Raw genomic sequence first — 11,346 nt, forward strand, 5'->3', positions numbered from 1 at the left:
GTTTGTAAATAAAAATTATCCTATAAAAAAAAAATTAATACTTATTTCCTACTTTAAACTTGGTACATGGAGGACAAAAACTGGTCACTTGAACTGCATCGTATAACGCACTACTAATATATGAACTAAACTGCAAAAACCCGTAGGAAAAGGTGACTGACCGTGTCCTCCGCAGACAACGGTCAGTCGTCTACGCAGGTCCTAATGCTTAAAGTTACGAGTCAAAGAAAAACTACCTAATGATTTATATCCGTAATTTAATTTTTATATCCGTATTTTCACGGGTTCGGATCGGATTAGTGCACAGAGTACTTTGTAAGATGAGTGCGTCATCGCTCTTAGGGTTCGTCCAGATAAACCGATGCGGAGAGCAGAGCTGTCATATTTAAAATTTAATTTTAGGTCATCGACACAAGGGTTATTTTTACATTTTTTTCTTTATTGACAAGCAAGATACTCAATAAGAGAGTTAACTTCTCTATACTAAGTATATCTTAGCTCATGCAATCAGTGTGCCTATCCCTCTCTTCTCTAATGTCTCTGCTCTGCTCTTAATTTTATATAAATTTTTATACCCCTTAGTTGAAAGGGCAAATTAATAAGCTAGATAAATTTTATGCAAATAAAAACATAGTAAAGCTTGGCTCACATTTATTTTATCTTAAAAGTATAAATATACAAAGTACATAATGTATTTATGGCATGTAACATAGCGTGCGTTGAATATTCAGTTTAGTAGATTCTTATACACTTTCTACTTCTTCCTTTAGTAGTCTAATTAGTTGGTTGAATTTGCTACCTTCGAATATAAGTACCTGCAAAAAATGTAATAAAAGTTTAATCCCTATTTAAAACTACAAAAGAAAATGAGCAGTATAACTGTATTATGTTTAAGCCACTATCTTTTAAATATATTATAAAAGAAAAAGGCTGACTGACTGATCTATCAACGCACAGATCAAGTTACTGGACGGATCAGGCTGAAATTTGGCATGCAGATAGCTATTATGACGTATACATCCGCTAACAATTATTTTTTGAAAATTCAACCTCTTAAAGGGTCTAAACTTAGTGTAGTCACAGAGAGCCACCTGAATCAGCGGCTCCCTGTGACTGATTCGAAGTCGTCTGTTCACCTAGTGGGAGGTCTTGCAACTTGGGCTTTCCGGTGCGAGGTCGGCATTTTAGCACCTTGGGACAATGTCTATGGGTTTTTGGAACAATGTACCGAGCCCATTGTCACTTCAGCTTCGCACCCCGTTGAATTATGTAATTGTCAACGTAAAGAGAGAGAGAAATGAATAACAATTTACTTTTCTGCAAGGCGTCATGGCGCCGCCCTCGTAGTCCCACTGCGACAGGTCGGCCTGCTCCGTCACGTCCACGTCGAAACTGGCCAGGGCTTCCTCCACCAGGGGCTTCTCTTCCTGGTTCGCGAATAGCACTTCTGAATCCTCGTCTGCAATAAACAAATATTATATCATCATCATCATTAACCAAATAGACGCCCACTGCTGGACATAGGTCTCTTGCAGGGACTTCCACACGCCACGGTCTTGCGCCGCCTGAATCCAGCGGCTCCCTGCGTCTCGTCTGATGTCGTCCGTCCACCTAGTGGAGGGTTTTCCATTCCAGCACCTTGGGACCCCAACGTCTAACGGTTGTATGAACAAATATATATAAAACACAAAACCTGTTTCTACCTTTGTCCGTTATAGACTGTGAAATCATCCAACCAATGTGCCTCAAATAGATAGGCAATAATGCGAAGATCGTTTTCGGACTTCTCCAATAGGAGCCAGGTATGGCTTTTTTACTTTTGGAAACACAAATAAAAGTCTTATGACAAAACTAGCTTATGTTCGCGACTTCGTTCGCGTGGACTACACAAATTTCAAACCCCTATTTCACCCCCTTAGGGGTTGAATTTTCAAAAATCTTTTCTTAGCGGATGCCAACGTCATAATAGCTACCTGCATGTCAAATTTCAGCCCGATCCGTCCAGTAATTTGAGCTGTGCTTTGACAGATCAGTCAGTCACCTTTTCCTTTTATATATTTAGATATTCATTGTCACCTCCAGTTTTGTATATCTTGCAGATCCATATGAGGTAGTGGAACACGTAGGGCATGTTCTTCTTCATCGCCTTGTCCAGCTCGCTCTGCAGCGACGCGAACAGCGGCACACTGATCGCTGCTGGAATGTTGAGGATCCTGGAATATGGAACCACCAATACGGTATTTTACCATTTTTTATCTCCTATCGCCATTAAAAAATAAGATTTCTGCGCAGGTACATCGACGTAAAGTGGTAACATTGTACCTATTTTGAATTTGAATGTGAAGAAAGCAATGAAGATGGAACCAAAAAATTTGTACAATATTTTGAAAAAACAGTATGTGTTCTGTACTTTTGATATTTTACATAAGTCTAGCACAAAACAGCTTCCCTTTTGTTTAAAATGTGGCCACTTCTAAAGTGGAACGGCTAACCAAAAGTGGCAACACAAAACAGTGCTATCTACAGCTGTCAGTCGAAGTTGACATTCCGCGAACACTCCGCGAGAACCGTGACGCACGAAAAACAAACTTCTAGCGGCTATCGAAAAAAAATTGCATTATAGACGCGAAGTTCAGCAATCTTGGAGCAGATCAGTCACCCTGAACCTTACCAGCGCAACTGGGGGGCCCCCATCATCGGTACCTCATTCCTGGTAAGTGACTACATGTACAAACACTGACCGTCCATTAGCTTTTATTCTAAACATGATGTATGAAACTGACCTTTCGTTAATAACGAATCCTACTTGCTTGGTGTCGTCTGTGAGTATGTTGGTGACGAGCGCCTTGGTGCGGTCGTCTGCGTTGTCGTTGGCCAGTGTGGTTAGCAGCGTGCGGATCTGTTTCACACACGGCTCCTCCTGCCAATTGTGCATACAACTTCGTACAGATAATCTACTCATAATATATCACTTTCACCAAATAAACTTTATGTATGTATTTGTAGGCAGCGCCGTTTTTAGTTGTATACAATTTACTCATTGAAAATCACGTCATCGTCCCACCGGTCGTTGTGATAATATAAAATCGGACGCGCAGTGCGTCACGACTCACGAGTAATTGTTCGTCTGGCTACGGCCAAAGGAGGATGTCGGCAGACAGGGTGTCTTGCCGTGAGTTTCATAATTGTTGTTGTAACCTAACGTTATTCCTGTTTGTTGGGCTATTTGATGTTGCTAGGTTAGATGGTCGGTCTGGGAGTTGCTAGAAGGGGTGACGTGGAGGCGACCTAGGTAGGGTTAGTTAGGGTTGTCTATACTCATAGCAGACGATGGTGTCATGATTAGTGAGGGTTGCTATAGTTATAGTTGAGTTGAGGGTAGTTTGTGTTGTTTCCCATAGTGCGCGAACATTGTTAGTGTGCTCACAAAGGCTCGGTTAATCTATTATGTAATAGTCCTAAGTATCCAGTTAACCATTACCTAAGGTTACTTTTAGTGCTTTAGTATTTAATCTCAATCATAATCATAACCTTTCTGGTGAAGTGCCTACTTCTAGCACAAGCTTTACGTTTAGTTTATTTGTAAAAAAACCTGAATGAATAGACTAAACAACTCACTTTTCTCTTAGTAATGTTGATAACTGTGGTGATGCCGAACACTCCGTCGCTGCCGTCGTCCTCGTCGTCGTCGTCGTCCAGCCCGTCGTCCAGGCATTGCTTCACTACACTGCCCACGTAGTTTTGTGCTGGAACGGAAAATTTGTTCACCCATTAAGAGGTAAAATGGGGCCGATTCTCTTGTACACAATCTCTAAACTAAATTAACAGGTCTAAATTTAGTTCTATACTTTTCCGCAAGCAACATTATGAAAGGGATAGCAACAGATTTAGATGTGCCATGTTAGTTTAGGTAAGAAATTGTGTACAACGGAATCAGCCTCAATGCCATCCTAATATCCACTAATTGCAGGTAGCACTTATACTTTACATTTACGAAAATTTACATTTGAAAAACGCATCACCATTGGTCGAAACAGAACGTGACGTCACAATTCACGTTTTCGAGTTTTTCGGCCTAACAGTATGTATCCTATAGTAATTATGACGTGACAGGTGAATCGTGTGAAAATTGAGTATTTTAAATAATATTTGTATATTTTACTATGCTACAATAATGTAAAAAGTGAATAAAAAAAAAGTTACATGCACATTCCCTATTGTTGTGATTGGCTGAATTTATGTAATTCTTGTTGCAACAATGTATTGTAATTGTAACCGATAGTGACTGATCATCAACCAATCAGAGGTGATTGTGATCGTGACATTCATAGCTGTCATTTTATCGCAATTGAGCCCCTGGTTACTTTGGAAGGCCCAGCAAGCTATGACTTTCCTCCTTATTTCTTTACTATTATATCAGGGCTTAAGTTAGATAATAGTTAAACTTAAAACAAATTGTTAACTTACAAATAATAATCTGTGCTAGGGCTCCTAAGTCAACATTAGATTTGAGAAATAGTTGTCTCAGCAATTGTTTGATGCCATGAAAGTCACAATCCTCGGGATTCCTGCCCTCAAAGTCTGCCTGGAGTTCCTGGATAGAACAAAAAGTAATAATATAGCTAATGATGACACACTTCTATCTTAGACAGTATTACAGACAGACAGACTTACCATCAGATGAGATTGATTTGGTATAAGGGTACTGCCCTTATACCAAATGCGAAAGTGTGTTTGTTTGTTGGTTTGTCCTTCAATCACGTCGCAACGGTGCAATGGATTGATGTGATTTTTGCATGGGTATAAAAAAAGACCTGGAGAGTGACATAGGCTACTTTTTACCCCAGAAATGCAAAGAGTTCCCATAGGATTTTTAAAAACCTAATTCCACACAGACAAAGTCGCGGGCACCAGCTAGTAGTATAATATAAATATAAATCAATTGCTGCAATAGTTGTGAACAGCTCAACCGATTTGGCTGATATTTTTTTGTTGTTTCAGTGTTAAGACAAGGTTTGTATACTAGTATTTTTTTGAAAAATCCACTGGAAAAGTCAGAAATTTGGATGGTATTTTTGTATGAAAATCTCAATAGGTCTTCTTTTTTCTTTAATTAGTAAATTGCAACTGTGTGAAGCCAGGTCGGATCACTAGTTATCAAATAAAAAAACATAGTTCAATACAATCCCACTATACTATAGATTCTTTCTTTATACATATAGCATCATCATGATTAACCCATCGCAGGATCACTACAAATGGGTCTCCTCTCAGAATGAGAAGATGTTTGGCCATAGTCTACCAAGCTGGCCAAGTGTGGTTTGGCAGACTTCACGCACCTTTGAGAACATTATGAAGAACTCTCAGGTGTGCACTGTGCAGGTTTCCTCACTGTTAAATCTCTCACATAACTCCGAAAAGTTAGAGGCGCGTACCCGGTATCGAGCCCCCGAGCTCCGTATAGGAGCCACTAGGCTATCACAGATTATATCCATCTGAATAGTTAAGTATTTCAAATTATTTCATAATGAATACCTACCTGTTGCTTGAAGCAAAGTTGTAGGACTTAGGGAAAGGTTTAAATTGTTTCGTGTAATGTAGGTACCCATAAGGAGTGCCTGCCTGGTGCCTAATAGCTCCGAATCAGTAAATGTGTACGTAATTTGATCGATGTTTTGATACCACCATGTGAGTGTCAGGTTATGTTTTTCCATACCTTGTCTCCTACGAAGTTTCCATCCGAATCGAAGTCGGAATCCTTCTCGCTGCCGGAATCTTGTTCTTCTTCGCTCTCACTTTCTTGGTTTATTATGTCCTTGTTTTTTTTGTTAGACATTTTGAGATTAATTTGATGAGAAATTTACCGACAAATTAAGCAAAGCAAATTGACCATAGACTAAGGTAAACAAGAAAGCTATTTGTCAATGTCAATATGACAGATGACTTGTAAAGGAGTTTCCGTGTCCGAGACGGTCAAGCCATAGATAGTCGAAGGCCGTTTTTCCATTAGGCGCCACGGCGCGGCAGCCTGGGAAGCATAAATGTATCAAATTGTATGGAATGTTTTTCCACTTACCGGCGACGGCGACATCACCGGCTTCCTACATTTATGCTTCCTCGGCTGCCGTGCCGGCTAAAGCCCTAAGGGCGTTTTTCCACTAGCCGGCGTAGAGTCAAGCACGTAGATTTGTTTCGCTTGATGCACCTGTCAAGCGGCCAGTCTCGGAACCTATTTAGGCTAAGTCTACACCACGAAGTCCGATTGCTCTCTGGTCCGGTTTTACTTCAATAAGCCAGGCCGGGTTGTTCAAATCGGGATCTGTCGCCTCATACCCAATTGCCGTGTTACAAAATGCCGATTACCGAGTGTACCTACCGGGAATTAAAATTCACACACTGCGGCCGACGCGTGGATCGGTCCAGCTCGGAACCGGCGCGTGCGCTGTGCAACTCTTACAACTAACAATTATTTAATGGCACTTTTTGCGATTTTAAACTCCTCCCTTGGGATTTTAAAAGACCTAAATCCACGTGAATGTAGTTGCGGGCCTCGCCTAGCACCTAAACGATAAACAAATACGAACAAAGGTAAAGTGTTAAAATAAAACAAAGCCAGTATTGTCCAAATGTTTATTCCGTTTCTCCTGAACGTCAAGTAAACGTCACTTGGTGCGTGCGACGCGCGGACCGGCCCGCGCGCACAACTCTTACAACTAACAATTTAGTGGCACTCATCTATACAAGTCATAGATATAACAGATACGAACAAAGCAATCAATGTACACAAACGATAATAAAATCTTCCTTCCGATGAGCTGCGCTTCCCTCACCCCCTCCCCCTCCACACACCGCGCGCCGCCATTTAATTGACATCATTGATCAAAAGAAAGGAAACTCACAGTTAGAGCGGCTACGCACTGCATCCGATCCGAGTCCGTGAAAACACGTTCTTTTTTGTTTTGTATGGGAGCTTATGACGCATGTCGTAGGTAATCGCTAGTATTCTCACGGATGACGGAAGTGTAGTGCGTAATCGCCGTAATAAATGACGTCGATTCTGATGATTTCCTATTAGAGTATCTGCATTTTTTTAAATATTGCTTAAAAAAGACGGAAAATGAATTTTAAATCAAAAGACTGTGCATTGTACAAATTTAAACAATAATCTAAAGTCACGAGGTTAGACAGTTAAAATTAAATTAGTCTGTCTGTCCTTTCTTATTATTACACTGGTAAGTGGTAAGAAAATTATTTTTCTGGTGGGAGGCTACGGCCGTGGCTAGTTACCACCCTACCGGCAAAGCCGTGCCGCCAAGCGAGTAAGCGTTCAAGTACGATGCCGTGTAGAAACCTATAAGAGGTATGAGTTTAAAAAACTGCTATACCTCTTCCAAGTTATCCTGCTTCCATCTTACACTGCATGACCACTTACCACCACGTGAAATTACAATCAAAGGCTAACTTGTAATGGAAAAAAAAGATGCGGATACTCTAAAATTTAGTTGCGCTCAGAGCCAGTACCAATATCAAGATTTTCAATTTCAAGGTCTCAAATATAAAAGGATATTAAATTGTAGCGTTGCGCGGTGTATGTCACAATCTTACTTAGCACCGCCGACCAGTTTTCCATCCGCCGGATGATGTTTCATAATTATTAATAATAATATCTAAAGCTATTATAATTATATCATACACACGCTCTAACAAATTTACATTATATTTTATAGTAATAATAATACAATACAACAATTCTCGCTCCGTCTCGCTCACACACATATGACATACAACTATACTCTCTTTCTTTCTCTCTCTCACACACACACACACGCATACATATACACATGTACAAACATAATATTGTAATACAGTGAGTTACACTCAATGCCACCAAAATAATCCCACAGTAGTTCATAATATCAATACATAATATTTAAAAGTACAGTACGCGGCAGAAAATAATGTACATCGGCCTTTAGAATGACGTTTCGGCTTCATCGCTGTCACTCATCTATATGTCGTCTTGTCGGTCTCAACGACAGAGACAATGCTCTACAAATCCGCTATCTCCTTCTAAAGGTCGATGTACATTATTTCCTGCCGCGTACTGTAGGTACAAGATTTAGGGTCTGTTTCACAACCTCCAGATAAACGTTATCTAACGAATGAAACAGGCTCTTAGGATAGGAACACACGGGCGGTTAAACGACAGGCGGTCCAATAGTCGAGTCGCCTCTATGCATACACATACTATGTGCACGTGGGACTTTATGTCCGTCATATGTTATAAATCGTGGTGGCCTCAGGTTGAGATCTATAGAGAGCATTTTGACTTTGTTGAGACTTAAGTCACTGTTAAAGCGAGACAGCCTTACATATTATATTGTTGACATTAATCTGTCTCGTTTTACCTGAATCATAAGTTTGAACAAAGTCAAGTTACGCTCTGATTTAGTCTAAAGTACGATATTAGTATTTGACCGTCAGTCGTTTATGTGTGTTCCACCCTGATTATAATAGTTGTGCTAAAAATTAAACTATTATCAAAATTTCATCTTTTTCTTTTACAGACAGTGCATAAATAGTGGATTCAACCTAGCTGTACACCGTTTTAATTTACCTTCGCGCCGCGCCCTTTGAAAAACCGGACGGGTCCGGAACTATACTCTACCCACTGAGACAATTTAGTAGGACTCTCTCTGTTACGTGTACTCAGTGGCGTGCAGGTCATAGAGGCATAAATGCACTGCTTACCCCAGTTGTAATAGCTCAATGCATATTTTTCATTATGACCTGCCATTGAACAGGTTCCTACTTAACTAGTGCCTACCCTGGCTTCAAACCCTGTGCACGCCACTGCGTGTACTCTCCCATACAAATGATAAAAACAAAAACTCAGTGGGCGTTAACCATTTTGAGTTTCCAACCAATCACAAACGAAACTATGTTTTCGAATCGAAAGTATCTTGAAAACACTTTCAAATTAAATTTCGAATATTTTCGATTGGTTGGCCACCCAAAATGGTACTAAATTCTCTCCGCGGATAGTCGGGCATACTCCGACTAATTACGTGAGTCCATCCGTAAGATATTTCTTATTATCCTACAGCGAGTGAAGCAAGGGTTGATTGAATGATCAACAGCGAAGCGATACACTCTCGCCATCGTTCTGTACCATCAAATAAATCACCCACTGCGCAAGTACAAGGTCAGAATTTTTTTTACCCGACTGTATGGTTTAATATACTTGTCATAAATAATAAGTTTCTTGTTAAATGAGTGACCGAATGTTGAAAAAGTTTTAGTTCCATGTGAAGGGAACAATTTCAAATCACAGCCCTCTTTAGTGCCCGAGTGAGAGGTGGGAAGCTAACAGTTAACAGGTAAATGTTATTAGTTAACAGGTAACAGCTAATCTCCTAACTAACAACAGCTATCTGTTAATAGGTAACAGTGGACCGTTAGCAGTTATCAGGCAAATGTTACCAGTTAACAGGTAACAGCTAACCTCGTAACTAACAACAGGTAACAGTTGACCGTTAGTAGTTAACAGGCAAATGTTACCAGTTAACAGGTAACAGTTGGTCGTTAGCAATTAACACTTAACTGCTAACAGGTAACGACTAACAGGTAACTGTTATCAAGTAAACGATAAATCAAAATATCAAGTAAAAATATCAAGCGGTAGCCGCTCTATCGCCGTATTCTCGTGTTGATAAAATGCAAGTATGAACTCTGTTTACTAGGCAACAAAATTCAAATTCCTCGCAAGTCGCAACAACCGAACCGCGCAGTCGCCGTGGATTTTTCACGTAGCCATTTAATTTAAACCGTCATTGCAAAAGCATTAGAGCTTATTTTGCATTGCTACTTAGCGAGCTAGTTGTGGAGGCTGCGAAGAAATTAGTGTCAAATAAAAGCGCCCACAGTTAATCGTAGATAGGTAGCAGCTAACTGTTGATATGTAACCGTTAATCGATAACAGCTAGTAGGTAATCGTTAACAGATAACAGTTAAACGCTAGAAGCTAAAACACTCGCACAGCATCGAGTCACACTCGCGCGCGATGTATTGTGGGATGCTATCCCTTTTATACACTCTATTTATATAGAAATTTCGAATTTATATACATGATACGTCATTACATAAATATAGCGGTTATTATTTTTATCTTTTCATTGATTATTCATTATTGAACTTCAGTTTTAACTTTTGATGCTAGTGCTATGAGTAAAATGATTGTTTTGTGCTTAGAATATTTGAGGCTCGAGAAAAAATACCTATTTGACTTGAATCCCTTAATTGTATATAGTTCTTGTATTTCACGAAGGCCATTGACTCATGCTTGTGTTTAAGTCGTATCGGATACGTAAGGTACACTAAATGTGCACGTCTGACAGCGCTTGCTCGCAACTGATTGGTTCGACATGCACGCACACTTACGCAATGACAATGTAAACGACGTTACCACAAGTAAAGTTCACTAGCCTTCGTGAATTGCAAGAACAGTACCTATGTATTCATTTTGAGTGGTATTTTACATAATTGAAACAATGTGGGTAACTTATTACGTGTCCTATCGCTTAGCGTGCAATGTACAAGATGCTAAATCCTATGTCACATCACTTAATCATTTTAATTTCTCTTCTTCATGATTTGCAATTTTATCAATCATTCTTTAACTCTAAAATGTGACGCTACATAAAACGTGGAATTTCAATTAAAATCACAATTTTTTACAATCTTTACAATCATTGGGCCGAAGGAGACCCGAATTACAAAAATTAAAAGGCAAGCGGTGCCTATTTTTCGTATTTTTCTTTCTTAACCAAATTAGATTTTAAAACCGAGCAAACGTAAACTCACTTAAAAAAAATGGATAGTCCATATTTTAAGTCTTTGATGCTTGAATTTTTTTTTAAATTAATTATTATAAATCCCGCAAATTGCTAATGCGCGTGGCCGCCACTTTAGTGTCGTTAGCATTAGACTGAAGTTTCGAGCTGATGGTATATTTTTACTTAAATATACGTCAAATTACGTCATTACGATATATGAGACATGGTTCCAGCGCAATAGCAATTTGCGGGACTTATATTCGAAATAATACCATAACAAAAAGAGCCAGCGTAACATAATTATATGTTCACCATTGCGTACGTCTACGCGTGAATATCAAGTTACAATAAACCCCTTACTAATATCAACACTTAAACGACTGTTAACTACAATTTAACTGCATCACAGCTCTCCGCTCCTCACACACACACAGCCATACCAAGGATTGCAAACTAGACTATTATAAAGTACAAACTTTACATTTGGTCGATGTGATATTTGCAAAATGGC

The 11,346-nt window shown here is 39.5% G+C and overlaps 1 protein-coding gene across 1 annotated transcript; it reads right to left on the minus strand.

Annotated features, from left to right (window-relative positions):
* Positions 1 to 634: 634 nt before the first annotated feature.
* LOC117993650 (protein BCCIP homolog) lies at positions 635 to 5,894 on the minus strand. Its single transcript, XM_034981456.2, has 7 exons — positions 5,717 to 5,894; positions 4,468 to 4,594; positions 3,619 to 3,746; positions 2,784 to 2,920; positions 2,077 to 2,213; positions 1,314 to 1,459; positions 635 to 815 (listed from the first exon to the last, which is right to left on the minus strand). The coding sequence occupies exons 1-7, from the start codon at positions 5,834 to 5,836 to the stop codon at positions 744 to 746; spliced, it is 867 nt and encodes a 288-aa protein (XP_034837347.1). The 5' UTR covers positions 5,837 to 5,894; the 3' UTR covers positions 635 to 743.
* Between the last annotated feature and the right edge of the window lie 5,452 nt (positions 5,895 to 11,346).

The sequence above is a fragment of the Maniola hyperantus genome, chromosome 24 (assembly GCF_902806685.2).
Source record: "Maniola hyperantus chromosome 24, iAphHyp1.2, whole genome shotgun sequence".
Lineage (NCBI taxonomy): Eukaryota > Metazoa > Arthropoda > Insecta > Lepidoptera > Nymphalidae > Maniola > Maniola hyperantus.

Bases quoted from the DNA above. Each gene is read 5' to 3' on its own strand.
- LOC117993650 (XM_034981456.2), bottom strand. From the start codon at position 5,836: ATGTCTAACAAAAAAAACAAGGACATAATAAACCAAGAAAGTGAGAGC. The intron at 2,214-2,783 runs GTCAGTTTCATA...TCCATATTCCAG, and splicing joins GGATTCGTTATTAACGAAAG to GATCCTCAACATTCCAGCAG. The intron at 816-1,313 runs GTAAATTGTTAT...CATTTTTTGCAG, and splicing joins CCATGACGCCTTGCAGAAAA to GTACTTATATTCGAAGGTAG.